Raw genomic sequence first — 16,839 nt, forward strand, 5'->3', positions numbered from 1 at the left:
TCTTAGGGCCGTAGTGCGGTAGTGACACTTTTCCGGACATGGGTCCCTATACTCAAATGTTTTCTACTGTTGCACTGAATAACCCCTAGAAGTTTGATCCCATAGTTCTGAAACACCCTGTATACGTTTCTTTTTAGTTTTCCTTTTTGTTTCCTTCATTTTCTTCATTTCCTGTTCACTTTTCCTTTATTTTTATTAACTTGTCTTTATCATCGGAGAGAACACTTTAAACATCCGTTTAAAGTGTTTTTTGTTCGCGTATACTTTGGTTTGTGTATACGTGTTTATAATTCCAATTTTAATTTTGGATCGCGATCTTGTTGTTAGATTAGAATTTTTTGAGTATAAATATATAAAATGTAAATTTATAAAAAATATGCTTTGTAGTAATATTTTTAATACCAAAAATATGCTTTGTAGTAATATTTTTAATACTACATCGTTTTTGATTAGAAATATCTGAAATTGTGTTTTATACGAAGTTAATAATTTTTTATTAGATGATATTATATATTTATGTCGCGTTAAATAGGTTTAATAGTTAAAATTACTTCTTATTACATTTTAATTTTGGTCTTAATTCAGTCGAAAGTCTATATTCTATTCCATAATCTTTCTATACTTTGCGATATCTTGCTTCTCCGGAATATATTATATACGAGAGACCTCATGATATAAAGAAGATAGCTTTAGAATATCTTTCCGTCCCAATTTTGAACTTTTATACGCTTTTCAAATATCACCTTTTTCAGCTTTGATGTGCAGAAGTTAAATTGCGATAACGTGTACAATTACATGAGATCCTAAAAAAAAACTCTCAAAAAGAGAATTATTATTTAAAAAAAAAAAAAAGAGTCTTGATTACACGAATGGAAAAAAAAAAATTTATGCTTTTGCAGCGGTAATTTTTACCGATATATCTTTAACCGATAGATAAATATCTAAAACTTTAAATAATAGTAGAAAAGTTATTATTATAAAAGAATTTCTCTCATTACATGTAGTGTTCATAAGAACTGTATGTGTTTGTTTGATGTTTGATTTGTAAGAGTCCAAAATAGTAACGTTTTGTCTCGGAGCATCAACACACACAACCGCAGCAATTCATTAAATTTAAGACTATATTAATGAAATGTTTACCAAATGCAATAATGTATTTAACTGACCAATAACAATGCCAAATTGCAAAAATTGCATCAGTTTTTTGAGTATTTTTATTTTTGTCGAACGCATTTCTTACCTCTTGTTACAGCAGTGAAAGATAGTGTACGAAATTAGGTTTTTTTTTTTTTTAAGAGACGTATAATTGTTTTTTGTTATATTAGTTAAAAAGTTTTAAGACGCGCGTCTCAAGAAGTGCGAGGCCGGGTTAATGATAAGCGCAAAGGTGAAAATGTACCTCTACCTATGCCTTAACACACAAAAGCAGCTGTCGACTTGCAGACCCAATCATCGACGCAGACCGGTTCCGAATCGGAGGGCGAGAGCGGATGCATTTGCTAGGGAGATTCATCGTCAATAACCAAAGAGAGTGCAGGAAAAGCGGAAAAATCGCAGTCAATCTCCCGATACGAATCATCATACTATTGCGAGACGCTGCTGGCTTCTTCTGACGTCGTTAAGGGAACAGGGGCTCTTTGTCGCCGACCTCGGGCCCTAAGTATCGTTTCAAGTGCTACTAGACGAACTCGAGCGATATTTAATACCTCTTGCTATATATATTTGCATTGTTTTCGAGCCGGCTTTGTGCGAAGAAAAGAGGATCGCACCCTTAATCAGGGTATTTTCACGTTTAAGCTTGAAACGATGATAGCTGCGGATTCCACGTAAAGTCCTCTGCTCTTTTAGTTAAAACACATACGCACACATGTACACACATACATTCTTTTGTGTTTTATATCTTACATATTTGATAACAAACCTTCGTTGAATTAAAATCACAAGTAATGAATTTTGTATTAATCGAAAAAAATCTCACAATTATTACAAGTATAATTGGAATTTTATATTAATTNATAATTTTGTAAGTATATGTTATACTCGTTCGTAGTATTACTCCAAAGTTATACATTTGTGATAATTTATATTTATGTTTGTTCATTTAATTATTTTGTTACAAATTTCGTTAAAAATCACCGATAATTATGGACACTAAAAAGTTGAGGAGATCAAATAAGTAAAATAGCAAGCAATATCTTTCGGCTTCTGGCGAATCTTACATATCACCATTGTTCGGAAAAAAAAAACCGTTTTTTAATCTTCGAAATTGACCCCTTTTATCTGCAACGTAAACTCTAACTATCGTTAGAGAAGATTCGGAAATAGTTTTTTAATTACGAGTTTTAAATAAAATTGAATTTAACAAAATTAGTTCAAATTGATTATATTAATCCAAAAATTAAATTTTCTTCTTACGCAAAGAGCGATTATGATTAAAATTTGCAATATTGTCAAGTATAAGATTAAATGATTGCTGTGGAGAAAAAGGGTTAATTTGTCATCTGGCCTGCGATTAGTGGAGATCATCGTGCTACATCCTTCCAAGTTTAAGCACACACATATTGTCTCTTTGTTCAGAGATTCTGTATGTAAACAAAAAAAACGCACACCGAAGCTTGCGGAAGGATAGTTTGTTTGTGTATTTAAAAAAAAAAAACAAGAGAAGAGGTAAAAAAACACAGAGACAGCATTACACGACTGAAAGTAATCATTCCTTGGTGGAGTTAATTAAGTCGCTAAATAAGCTAATTACGATGAGTTCGCGGAGTTTCTTAAAGACAGCACGTTTATCAGTAAGGTGTTGTTCATTCGAGGATATTTATAATGTGTACCACATATTACGAATCTTTATAGACGTTTTTCGATATCTCTTGATAATAAGTGAAACTCTACTTGATAACGAGATTTAAGTCTGTAGGCTGAACGAAGAATACGCAAGTGTGCACAAACGACCAAACTCATTCGTAAAAAATCCCTTGTTGATTGCAAGTCACTGCCTTTTAAATCTCTTTTTTTTTTATTAAATGTATTAAACTATATATTAATAGAAACGTTACGAAATTAAATAGTATATGTATACTATTTATTTTAAAAAAAAAAAGTATTGATTTACATCTATCTATTGTGTATAAAAATTTAGATTTACAAATTAGTTAAAAATTGTATAATTAAATTCGTTCCTCTGTTTATACAAATTGGTATTTATATTCTTACGTAAAATTCATATATAAATATGAATAATACATATAGATGTGTAAATTTTGTATATCTTAAAGTAGTTGTTTCATTCTAATGATTTTTGTGTGAGTAAAGTGTGAGAACATTTTTTAAACTCACGTCGTATATATATATTCCTGTTTGGCCGTTTGTACAAAAAAAAATGAAACGCCTACGCTAAGCCAAACGCAAACACACCTGTCGAATTTCTCTCTAGGAAAAACGATTTAATCGAGACTCTTGTCGGGGAAAATAAATCAATTATTAACCATGCTTGACGCGAGAAATTTCTACAAGCCCTGTAGGTAACGTTTCTATCCCTTTGCATTCAAAAGTCAACGAGAACAAAAATTATTGCGAAATTATTTTTTACCGACAAATGTGCGTATATGGAGTCCATATTGTTAACGTTGTTTTCATATTGCAAAAGTATCTATAATTCTTAACGCGATATTTTGAGTTTAATATAAAAACACATACTTTGACACAACGTTTGTACGTAGTCGTACAAAAAAAAAAAAAAAGAACTAAAATAATTGTTTTACTTACATGTGCATTATTAGCTTAATTATTTGTACACATATTTAAAACATTTTTAAGAAACTTTGATGTGCACCGTGAAATGTTTTTTGCGACTTGAGACGGACGCGAGTGCGAAAGGATAGATACCGAACTGTCTCTCTAGCCAGTCCTTATATAACGTGTTGTGTAGCGTTAAAAATTCGACAATGTCGCACAGCAATATTGATATAGTATATATATAGATAAATATATATATATATATATAATAATAAATGTATATATGTATGTATATATATACTGCGAGATAGATTTTTCTCGAGCACACTATACCGATGCAACGCGTTCGAGGGCGGATCTAATAAGGTTTCGTAATTTAAACTAGAGAAAAGATGTAAGAAAAAAAAATAATTCTCGATTACTTTTCACGCGAAGCTTTGTCTCGTCGTAATCGTCACTCGTGTGTATGTTCAATTTGTATGTTACTGTGATTATGAGTTTTTAGCACAAATATAATAATAGTGACCCAACGTTCACGTGAAATTAATCTCAATCATCTCTCTACCAAAAGTAAATAATAATTACAACGTATCCAATTTTTTTTTAGACCGATTGATCCGAATTTAATTTGCTCGTCTAAAATAAATTTGCACAATATTTTATTTGGATTTATCAAAATCGTTTCTACATCACAAGAAAAATATTATTGTTATATATATTTAAATATACAGTTAGTTGATTTAATTTTCAATGGATTATTAATGCTCAACATTTTGTTTGGCGCGCGTGTAGCGCCAAAAATATATTTCCAAAACAATTAAAGAGAATTTAAGTTTTATTTAGCGCGTAAAATTGATTTAAATATCGCATAGTTTTATAGGATTAATTTAAAATGCCACATGAGAATTTTGAAGGGTGGAACTCCCTCTTGTAGAGATCCGCCCTTAAATGTTATACTCCTCTTTATTTATTTTGCAGACGAAGACATTTGCCCGCAATAAATCAAGACTGCAACAAAAAGAAACAAAGAGAGAGAGAGAGAGAAGGAATATGTGTGTGTGTGATAATAAAAATATTAATATATTATAAATATCTCTTTAATATTTTACACATTTTTTCATAAATGACGATTGAAATTCGTAAATTTATAAACAGTTTTTATTACAAAAAAAGTAGACTGCAGTTTAGTCCTTAGAGCGAAAAAAAAAAAAACAGCAACGTGTATTCATTTCGCAATATAGATATTCGAAGAATCGAAGGATACAAAAAAAAAAAAAAAAAAAAAACAAAACAAATTGCGGGCAATGTCCTTCTGATAATGTAAACTGATAAGTAAACCGAAGTATACCGATCTAGTCGAAATGATCGTCGTGTAGCGAATCAGGTAGATCATTTTTTGTTGATCGTGATATAATTAAATATCTTACTAGGACCGCGTGATTGCTGATGGTTTTTGGATGTGTATTTTGTTTTCTTTTTTTTTGATACATTTTTATTTGCTATTAATTTAATTTCTCTGGCATGAGAAAACTAATATAAAATTAAGAAAAGGTGTTTTTGTGTAAGATTGAAAATATATACACGCATATTTACAATATAGTTATTTAATATTGATATAAATTTTTGAGAACTCAATATATATTATTTGATATTTTTAACGAGTTGCCGAAAGGGGATGATTCAATAGCGGCATTTAATTCTGAGCAAGGCTGAGATTAAGACGGAATGAGAGAGTAAGAGAGTAAGAGAGAGAGAGAGAGAGAGAGAGATAAATCGAAAACGAACGTTCCGGCTAGACCGGAGCCTCAAGTGCATTTATACAACTTATTAATATATATATACAAAAGTATATATAAATATATATATAAATATGTCGAACACTTTGTTATAGGAGTTGGTTATGTCGTCGGGTCGTGGGAGAATGAATGATGATTTTGCTATTGTTTCTTGTTTGCTATATAGCGTAAAGCAAGGTCCTAGTCGAGTAGTAATGGCGGATTATTGTTTCAGCTTCGTGCTACGTAGTTGTAGCCACGCACAGATTGTACCGTATTACATGGTAAACGAGATTAGGGAACAGGCAAGTCTTGTGCGGACAAAGTCGCTTTTGTCCACGCGACAAACCGCGATCAGAGAGACAAATCTTTGCTTAATTGCTGCCACGTGAAAGAGAAATATAATTTGAGATTTTCTTTTTTGCGTTTTAGATTTTGCGTTATTAGAATGAAAACGAAAAAAAAAAAACGATAGATAGATAACTTAGCGAGGAAGACTCGACTGATTTTATATGTGTTTGTACGCTTAAAGATTGATTTTTTAATTCGAACTTTGTGAACCGTAAGATAAAATTCTTGACGAAAAGAGCAAATAAAAATACTTTTTTTTTGAACTGCTGAAGCGAAAACTGAAAGCGTTTCTCTGATCGCAGGGTTTGTTTGTCGAAGGCAAAGGAACCAACCCCATCTTTTTTGTACCTTGTGTCTTAGATGAAAAACCTCGTGTTAGTTCGAATCGAGGTTCGTTGAACGACGTTTTTTGCAAAAACTTGTCATAAAATGTGTGTCGCGACTACAGTATTTAAACCGTAGAGCTTCAAACAAACAAGCGAATAAAGTTTTATGTTCACCAAATACAAACCACAAAAAAAAAAAACTTTCTTCCGCTTTCTTTGGAGATTCCCGAAAATTTCTGAAAATCCTAAATTTTCTATTTTTTGTTTTTTCCAAAAATTTTGTTTCATACGAACTTTTTTTTTGGGATAGATTGAATATTGAACTGAATTGTAGTTTATTATGGTTTATTGTAATGTCAATTATATACAAATTTAAAATTACGTTCAGTGTGTTGTCCGACTACACTGACATATCGTTTTCATCTCGTCGACAATATTATTACAACCAGAGCTAACTCCCGAAACTGTTCGGTGCCTTTCGCTCATCATAACAGCATCAGCGACAATACCTTAATTAATTATTTACAGTCGAAATATAACACTCGATAGTCCCTTCAATAGTCCGGTGTTGACGTATAGATTTCCAAAAAAAAAAAAAAAAAAAAAAAAACAATTCTCCGTTAATATTTTATCAAAGTAGGACAACTCTAAATTTTCTCTATTCGTGATATAATACAGTAAAAGAATATAAACTCTTTTTTATATATAATAAAATAATAAAATTACTTCAAAGGGAATATAGAGCTTTTATACAATAAAGCTTTTACTATTGGTAATAGATGTATGTATATATATATATATATATGTATATTATTGGTGAATGTCATAGAAATGGCCTGCAATCAATTTTAATTTTTATGCGAATGCCTGCCTCGCATAAGTCCTTTAGATAAATCAATTCACAGTTGGCCTACTTTTGTAAAATATCGAACGAACGACGTGATTTTTTTCGCGTTATATTGCGGCAGACTTTTTATCTACAAATTCTGACCTTTCGCGATTTTCCGATCAACGATTCGCAAATTTTTCCCTCGTTAATTTGCGATCGTTTGGCAGTATGCTGTTAAATATCGTTATACGATTATACATTCGACATTTTTTTTATATCCATATTAGTATAAAAAAATTGTTCGATTGATACGCGATCGTCTCTTAGCTTCCCTTTCGCTCTCAGAACGTTGTTGCTCTGCAAAAAAAAAAAAAAAAAAAAAAAAAAAATTTTGTTATCAATTCTGTTTTATATTTGCAAAACAATTATCGAGAAAGACGGGAATATTGTTCTGCGTAATAATGTAACGAAGTTATCGAAATTGTGTTCTCCGCGCTTTGTCACGATACAATTTTGCTGTTAAAGGCAAATTGATTTAATGCGAAAATTCGGTTACGCAGTCACTGAGAAGGAAAGGGTTAATTGAAATTGTAATTGAGCATTTAAACGATCGACGTCATGGAAATGAATATAGTCGTAGAGGCGACTGGAATCATTATCATGATCATCATCACTCGGAAGAACGAGGACAAATATCGGAACGATTCAATATTCGAATCTTCAGTCTATATTACATGGAAGGAGAGGAAGTACAATCGATAAAACGCTTAAAAAAAAACATTGTTTTTTTTTTAAACAAACAATTAAAATATTTAGTAAAATGTTAAATTAAATTTATTTAAAACTTATCAAACATTGAATAAAAACAAAATATAAATAACAACGATACAACAAGAAAACAAGTAATAAAAAAACTGAAAACGAGTAACAAAAATAAAAAAAAAAAAAGTTAACTGAAAGTAAATTGTGCAAATTGTGGAGTAGTAAAAATCAATGTTGTCCAGAGATGTATGTGTGTAAAATAATGCAAATTCGGCTATTTATCAAAGACTAAATATGATTTTCGGCAGTTGGTCGCAAATTCGAAAGGTAGAAAACGATAACAGTATGGTGTTGCCACTAACACACAGGGGCGTAGCGAACAGGGAAGCAACGGTTTTCTGAAAACGGATCAAATCCAAAGATTTGTTTCTCCTTAATAAATTGTTGTGTAAAAACGTGTGCTAGCAATTCAGCTGTCAATTCAATTCGGGATTAATTCTCAAGCTACGCCCCTGCACTAACACGTAGTTTTCGAGTAATATTAGATGTCCTTTTTTTTGCTCATTGTTCTTTATCACTTCCTGTCGATGTGACAACGTCGTCGTCGTCGTCGAAAACTTCGAAGAGTTGTCTCTCATTCGTTCACCGTCGAGTGTCAACGTGCACAAGGCACACAATTCCTTATTTTCGCTCGAATTTCGAAAATCCTATTCTTTCTTTGCGCCGTTCGTGTGTTAAGTTAATTCTATAAAACGTTGGGAGAAATTTTCTGACGCTCGACGATAATTTTCAGGAATCTAATTCTGTTTAAAAGATTTGTTTTTTTGTTAATTTCCACTAGAGTCTGTATTTCACTTTTGTTCGTGATTCAAAGATGAAGACGAATGAGTCGTCGCAACAATGAAAAATTTTTAATCGTCGAAATGATTTCCCGACACTCAGCGCGAGCCTAAATTTATTTTCACGACCAAGTTCACTTGGAATGCGAACAGTCGTGTGTGAACCTTCTATACAACAAAGAGTGTAAACGCTCTTGCATAATCGAAGGGTAATTGTGAGCTTTCTTTCTTTGTGGTGTTGGCGATGACATCCATGATCCGGTTCGGATGATAATATAACGGAGAAGTTGATTTCTGTTTTGACGTTGGCTTCTTCTCACGGGTTTTAGAATCCTAACTCGATCGTGGCCATCTTCTAATTCGATGGCCACGCGCTCTCCTAAAGTCAGACCCTCAGCTCTTCCATGACCTGAGGATGATTGTGTCCCTTCTTCAGAGTTCCCGTGCCGCTCATAGCCAGGCTTTCCTGCTGGAGCTGATTGGGACTTATGATGAGATTCTGACCAGGTTTGCTGGGTTTTGTGTTTTTCGGCGGGGGTGGCGGCATAGGCACGTGACAGGTATTGTTCTGGAGATCGGCGAATTCCGGGGGCGGTATGTGCTGAATGTGATGCCGTTCGGCGGTCTTGGTCTCCAACTCGCCGCAAATATTATTCGGCATCTGACCGTTCTCCTGACGCTTCTTCGAACATCCCTGATGCTGATGGTTGCTCTTGTCGCGCTGATAATACACTCCGGCGAAAATGAGCACGTTCAAGATCAGCAGACTGCAACCGATTGCGATTGTCACGCTCAAAGCGGTTGAATAAGCCGCGAAGCCGTCCTCGGGTTGCGCCGTGCTGTCCTCGAAGGCCAATTCGCTTGGAATCGCTGTCGATACGTTGGGCGAAATTTTTTCTACAGAAGTTACCTCCACGGTAGTAGTTCTCGCTGTTGTCGGTAACCTCTGAATAATTCTAGGCGGTACCTAGAACGACAACAAACTTTCTCTTAATTCAGGTAGTCCAATTCAAAGATCGCTGCGCGATTAAATTGTTCTTTTGAATGCAACAACTTTTGAGTAATTATTTTTGTTTTTTTATAATAAGATTTTCCGCAATACCTGTTCGGCATCGAGAAGATGATGCGATCTAGGAACATCGTCGGAACCGGGTTTGTGCAGGTCGGGTACTAAATTCAGCCAAAAGGAAAGACGATGAGCTCTGTAGTGATTTTTCAACTTCGATTTCAGTTCTACAAAATTGCAAACACAACTCGTAAGTTAGCTCTTCCTTCGTAAACCCGATTGTAAATCGCAGAGATCTACTTGGAGATCTAACAACAACACGCGATGTCTTACCTATGCTAAGATATTTTTTATGAACAGCCTCGTAGGCGGACCAATCGATATTCTTCAACTTGGTTCTTTCCGGTCTGGAGTTGAGAGATCCCGAATCGGAAGTACCCTCGTTCGGATTACTGACGACGGTTAAACGATCGTTAATAGCACATCTCTCGGCTCGAGTTTTTTTATTTTACGAACGTGCGAGACGCTTCTTTCACGACTTACCCGGTACGTGCGAAGTTTGTCAGATAAAGTATCACGCTCTCGGAGAGCGCCATCTCAGCTTTGGTGTAGTTCTTTGTCCAGTGCGACAAACCACCCACCAGAGGTGCCCCGAAAAAATACGGCAGTTCTTCTCCGTGAATGCAACCGGGTCTCTGAAATCATTTTTGACAAGTCGAATTATTTATCATATTTAAATAAAAGAGAAACAAATAATATTATACAAATAAAATAATAAAGCATCAAATATCAAAATAATATAATATATAATTTATATTTTAAAACGACATTTCGTTCCTACGTATAATCCCGTAACTCCAAAACGCAAATTTTAGAGGAGAGCGGTTTAAAAGTTTAAAGCTTCAGTATAGTTTCCCTAGTTAAGGAATCTTTTGGTTTTAAATTTTTAAACCTTACTTATGAATATATTTTTTTTTTAATACTTGGTGACCACAAAGAACATGACTTTCTGAGTGTCACTATGCGCGATAAACTGAAAATCTCATATGTGACACTTGTGTAATTATACGTAGGGAGTGACGATTTATATAAAAAATATAATTTCTCGGTCGAGTCGACTGTGATATTTTTTTTTTGCGCTTAAAAACATATTCATATGGAAACATAATCAGGTGGCTCATCAGGATGCAGGAGCGAAACGATCGGTAAAGACCGCGGAACTGACCGCGGAATTCAAAAGAGTATTTCTGGAAATAGGAGAGAGGACTCTTTTTCACGCGCTCGGTCGTGCTAAAGCGCTCGTGGAATCTGCTGGGGTAGCACTGCCGTTTTTTTTTTTTTTTTTTCTCACTGAAAATATAAAATCTCTCTCGGCCGATTTTCCACAAACTTGCGCGCGCGTCATTTTATATCGAACTCGTATCCTAAAAATATTTGAGTTATTCGCGAAGCTTGTGCCGCGCAGAAATAACGCGGGAAACAAATCTTCTCTTCGTCCAGTAGGCGCGCATTAAATTTCCAGAAATCAATTCAATGCCGCGCGCAAAATATGATCGCATAGTAATCGCTAAAATAAATTAAATCACGTATATATATATATATATATATATATGATTACGATCGTCGAAATTATTTTGTTGTTGTTAAACACACGGTTAATAAATAATGGCGATAATCAAAACTCAAAAGTAATCAACCGGTCGCTTGATTAAATTATTATTCATTGATCGAGAAATAATAACGCTCTCTCTTTTGATTACATTCGATTTAATAAATTATCCATTACTTTATTATACGGCGGCTTATTTTATCATTCTTGATTAGCAAACAGTAATTAATTAATTAATCAGAAAAGTTATATAGAGATTTATATAGATTTCTATACAACTCTGTTACGTAACGTACAAATGCATTAAAATCCATCTCTGTGTTGAGTTGTGCGCGATCCGTACTTTTCACAGACGTGTGTATGTAACAAAAGAAAAAACAAATATATCCAGGTAGCGTTGCATTTTCGAGAGGCGAAACGTGTGTTTCGCAACCTTTAACCCAAACGTTTTTTCTGAATGCAGTCGTGCAAGACGCAATAAGTTCGTTGTAGCGTTTACGCGCGGTTCTTATTCTTCGTTGACTCCTGAAAGAAGGGAGAGGGTTGAGAGCGGAAGGAGAAGAAGCCCCTCGCGTTGAACGTTTAATGCACTTTCATTTCGCCGGTGACGGCAACGGTGATCGCTAGGTCGAGGTGCCAGACGATATTCGTATGCAAAGTGCACCGGGTGTAAGGTATAAAGGTGCCCCGGTAGAAATGACGACATGTGGGAGGGGAGAAGGCGAGAAAAGGAAAAAGCGCGCGCGATAGAGCTTCAGGTGCCGGGCGCAAACGTGGAATTTCAAATCTTCCATACCCCGAAATTCTCTCTCTCTTCCTTCGCGTCTTGAAAATTTGACTTTCCTCCACCGTGTTGTTTTTCACATTTACGGCGGGATAAATATGAGGCCGATAGTTTATTCAGAAATCTTGCGATCTCTCGAGAAAAAAAAAAAACTTTGAAAAATTGTAAGAAAAAAAGAATTATTACCACGCGCGTACGTGATGTTGTACTTTTAAAAATATTATAGCATATATTTTTTTTTTCAATATTTCAAAGTGAATTAATATTATAAATAATAATATCTATATATCTATATATTTCAAATTTTTGCGACAAATGTTAGTTTGAAACACCGTTCGAAGAAATTGATTATTTTGAAAGAAACTTGGAAACAAGATTAAAAAGCAAATTGATTTATTTGTAATATAAAAAAAAAGAAAAAGTTTCTTATATATACTTTTTGAAAATTTTTTGCGTGTTGTGCGATTTTCACACAAATATTTAGATAATGTTTTTTTTTTCTCTTACTTATATACAAGATGAAAACTCAATTTCGATAAAATCGAAGTTCGGCGGCAACACAGGTTGTTATTTCACGTGCGTAGGTACCGCGAGAGCACGTGAGGTATTCGAACAACTTAATAACACACAGTGTGTGTTTCACATACCGTTTTCTAATACAGGTCATCAAGGAACATCTCTCAGAAGATAATATCCCCCGAAATTCCGCGCGCAACGGTAATAACTGATCTCATCTCGTTGCGACGCAATTTTCGAATTTCCCTCCACACATCCGCTTCTTGTTAGACATCTCCCGTGAGAGGGAAAAGGGGACGATGTTGCTAATATATGTGGCATTAATAATCGCTACCCGAAATTCATTGAAAGTTCGAAACTAGAAGCGGGCAAAGGGAACGGAGGCGAAATGAGGGAGAGAGGGAGGGAGTTGTACGCCTCCCTCTCGTAAGTTTGGAAAATCAGATATGAGCAAGAGCAACACCGCCATGCTGTCACGTTTCCGGCGAATTGCAACTTCCGTCTTTGCGGAGATAGAACATAAAGTATGCAATAAACAAGATATACAACAACAGAGTAGTAAGTAGACGAAACTTTTTCTTTTTTTATATTACAAATAAATCAATTTGCTTTTTAATCTTGTTTCGAAGTTTCTTTCAAAATAAATCAATTTCTTCGAACGGTGTTTCGAACTGACATTATATCGCAAAAATTCCCGAGTCGAAATTTAGCGTCTACATTGAACCTCAATTCCTCTTTTTTTATGTAGGAGTAAGAGAGAAAGTAGATTCTACTTTGACGCTGCTGTACGTCCGAAATTTCCCTTTTTCAAAACTTGAGGTTCAATGTAGACGCTAAATTTCGACTCGGGTTTGCCACTTTGAAATATTAAAAAAAAAAAAAAAAAAAAAATATATATATATATATACTATAATATTTAAAAAAAAATATATATATACTATAATATTTTTGAAAGTAAAAATATCAGAGAAAAATATCGAAATATATATATATTGACCATCAGATTCAGGAGATGTGCGATCTTCCCATAATTTAACAGCTTCGCATTTGATGTAACAATACAGATAATCAATCAATTTATTTTATTTTATTCAATCATTCAATTAATCATTGTTTTGACAAATAGAATTCACCGAAGAAGATTCACGGAAGAGGATCGAAACGTTTGAACCAATCAAATTGTACACTCAACATTTATATTATTCAAGTACTTGAAGATCAGTACATAGAGCTCGTAATGCTTTTTTATTATTTTATATCGAAATATATTTGAGAAATATGATAAAATATTAGAAAAATGTCTTTACGTGCGTACACACACATGTATTTTCTTTTCTCTCTATTCCGCGCGATATCTTTTTATTTTTCCGATCTGAATTTGATATTCCGCGGCTATATTCGATGAAAAAGTAGTTTCTCAGATGATCACAAACCTGAGGATAGTCCCCGTATTTCGTTTGATAGTCGAAGACGTAGAGATAGGAGTTTCTATGGGAATGGCTGTGAAGATCCGCGGTTCTCGTCGCCGGGGCGACCGTATTTGCGTCACCCAAGGCCTCTAGAGTTTCATCTCTAAAACAAAAAAGATAGATAAACCCTTTTGTAATTTTTTATACCGTACGTGAAACATCACACACACACAAAAATTCCGGTAGAAGATATATGTAGATAATAGATAATAGAAATAACTAAAAGAAACTTTTGGAAATTGTAACATTATGCGCTTTGTTTTTATTTGGAGGTAGCGATATTTGTTGAATAATTAAAACAATCACCGATTCTATATGAGGCATAATTAATAACATTATTTAAACAATATTCTCTATCCATAATATTATTATAAAAAATGAATGCGACGAATGTAATGCAACGCGTGTAATTAAATGTCACAGCTTATCAGCGTGTTGTGTTTGCCGATCGATAAAACAAATAATTAATAGAAATAGCTAATTTAAAATGAATGAAAGATGAATAAATGTGATAATTTGAAATATTTACTCTCGGAACGAATTACCTGATATTAACGGGATGTTGAACAGGTCTCTCCCAGTCCGTGTATTCGTTTATTATGGTCGCAAGGATTTCCGGTTGGTGATACGTGTACGTGTTACGCACGAATTCACGCAGAATCTTCGTCCTACGGTCGGCCTCAATCCCGTACTGAGCATCGTCCGCGGTTAACGAAAAATACGCTTCCGTGCGAACAACACCGACTATTAGATCGTACCTGTAAATTCAGAAATTCTCTCGTTTTCTTATCTATCTACAAAAAACTTCGAGATAAATTTGACCAAACCAAAGTTCGAGATCTAAAAAGTTTAACGTGAAAAAAAAAAACTTAGACACTTGAAGTCTTTTATTAGAATTTTAGGATATTTTAAAAACGTTTAATTTTTTTCCCCAAAGTTTGCATCGTTGTGTGTATATATATATATACAATATGTATATACAGGGTGTCCGACAATTACTTTAACATCTCTCGTAGGCAGGTAGAAGGAGTGAAACTGAGTCGAAAAGTCTTGAACCATTTTTTTCTATTACATATAACAAAGGAGTAATTATTTAATAAATCAGTGAGCCGCGCAGAGCGCTCATCAGACGTGTGGTTCACTGACGTGCGTTCGGCTAAAGATTGGCGCTGATTGGCCTAATTTACTCAATAATTACTCCTTTATTATAAATAATAGAAAAAAATGGTTCAGGACTTTTCGACTCAGTTTTACTCCTTCTATCTGCCTACGAGAGATGTTAAAGTAATTGTCGGACACCCTGTATATATATATATATATATATATATACACGCGACTTTTCGATATATCTTCCGGCTAAAAAAGGAACAAAAATTTCTGATTGTGTGCTGTCGGATGCTATACTATATTTTCTTGGTGATATTCCCGCGAGGAGAGGAGAGGGGGGGGGGATATTCCCCGGTATTGTTTCCCCCGTTCTATTTATTTTCTCTTATCTCGAAACTCGATCTCGCGAGTTATAACGATCGTCGCAAAAAAAAAAAAAAAAAAAAGATAGTAGAATACCTCGACAGTTTCGCCACGACGTCCTTTCGCAGGAGGATGTTGTTGAGCGTATTGATCGTGTCGACTTGTAAGGTGTAGTCCTGATCCTCGGGATCGCCGGGATCGATTACGACGCCGTCTATGCTCGGACCGAAAGCCGGCGCGAACTGCAATCCCTTAACGGGCACCGATACCAATTCGCTCAAAGACACATCCCTCAAACATCTGAGCAACGCCTGAGGATCTCCGGCCACCTATACGAAAAAGAAGATCAAAATCAGCCAGTTTTACAGAGAACGGAACTGGGCACAGTGCGAAATAAACGTCCGAATTTCCCGTTTCGCACCTCTTTGTTTCTCCTCGCGCGTGTTATCTGCGCTTGCGGTGTTATTAGCCGGGTGAGAACCAACCCCAAACCAACAAACATTAAACGTAAACATGTAACGACACTGTACTCGACGCAATTACACTGGATAATTTTGTCGAGAGACGGCAATCAGGAACGTTTCTCTTTCTCTCTCTCTCTCTATCTCTCTCTCTCTATGCTTCGGTGGAAAACAAAACCTTCGCGCTGAGAACGACGAGATTGAGTGGGCAATTTGCGTACCATGGGTGTCGTCCATTTCGTCAGCGACCGATTCGATATTCGATTGCGGCCGCGTCTGCGTAGCGAGGCTGAATTTCCAAAGACGATTACCGTGCGCTAAAGCAATTCATTTGCACGTACGATCGAATTAAAGCGGAATCGTCGAGCGAAGCACCGCGCGGCCTTTGGTTCGAACCCATCACGGACGTAGTATCCAACCGGAAGCTGAATCTGCTGAACGATGCACGAAAATCTTGTTTATCTTGCCGACTGTCTGTCTGTGTCTGTGTGTGTGTGCATGTGTGTAATGTGTGTGTGAACGTCGGCTTATGTGAGGTAGTCTCTCTCGTTAAGGTGCCGGCTCGTTCCGACGGTACGTTCTCGCCCGAAAATGACGTCGGAAAATGTCCGACCCTTTTTCAGACACGATCGCGCGTACTCGCGCGTAAAACGCGCGTTAATTCTGAAATATCTTCCGCTATGATTCTCAGACGATTTGTCACGGGAGTTGTTGTCGCGTGCGTTAAGAGCTGTTTATTTCGCGCGTAAGTAGGAGATATGCTTTTCGAGAGAGAGAGAGAGAGAAAAAAACAAGAAGGAAACCCGAGTCGAAATTTAGCGTCTACATTGGACCTCAATTTTTGAAAAAAGGAAATTTCGGACGTATAGCAGCGTCAAAGTAGCATCTACTTTTTTTCTTACTCCTA

General features: G+C 35.2%; 2 protein-coding genes across 3 annotated transcripts in view; one reads left to right on the forward strand and one right to left on the reverse strand.

Annotated features, from left to right (window-relative positions):
- LOC109856697 (ras-related protein Rab6) overlaps positions 1–3,093 on the forward strand; it is an 11,455-nt gene extending 8,362 nt beyond the window's left edge. Inside the window, exon 6 of the mRNA XM_020432259.1 lies at positions 1,430–3,093. Coding sequence (XP_020287848.1) covers positions 1,430–1,503 — 74 coding nt within the window. The 3' untranslated portion in view covers positions 1,504–3,093. The remainder of the gene's footprint in view (positions 1–1,429) is intronic.
- Positions 3,094–7,903: 4,810 nt separating this feature from the next.
- Positions 7,904–16,839, reverse strand: part of LOC109856699 (neuroligin-4, Y-linked) — a 166,694-nt gene continuing 157,758 nt past the window's right edge. For both annotated transcript variants that reach the window (XM_020432269.1, XM_020432268.1), the window contains exons 6-12: positions 15,568–15,800; positions 14,547–14,759; positions 13,966–14,104; positions 10,167–10,318; positions 9,957–10,075; positions 9,720–9,850; positions 7,904–9,584 (exon numbers count right to left, since the gene is read on the reverse strand). In XM_020432269.1, the coding sequence (XP_020287858.1) occupies positions 9,003–9,584; positions 9,720–9,850; positions 9,957–10,075; positions 10,167–10,318; positions 13,966–14,104; positions 14,547–14,759; positions 15,568–15,800 (1,569 nt within the window). In that variant the 3' untranslated portion in view covers positions 7,904–9,002. The remainder of the gene's footprint in view (positions 9,585–9,719; positions 9,851–9,956; positions 10,076–10,166; positions 10,319–13,965; positions 14,105–14,546; positions 14,760–15,567; positions 15,801–16,839) is intronic.

Source organism: Pseudomyrmex gracilis, unplaced genomic scaffold, assembly GCF_002006095.1.
Source record: "Pseudomyrmex gracilis isolate BER0280 unplaced genomic scaffold, ASM200609v1 scaffold_131, whole genome shotgun sequence".
NCBI classification, from domain to species: domain Eukaryota; kingdom Metazoa; phylum Arthropoda; class Insecta; order Hymenoptera; family Formicidae; genus Pseudomyrmex; species Pseudomyrmex gracilis.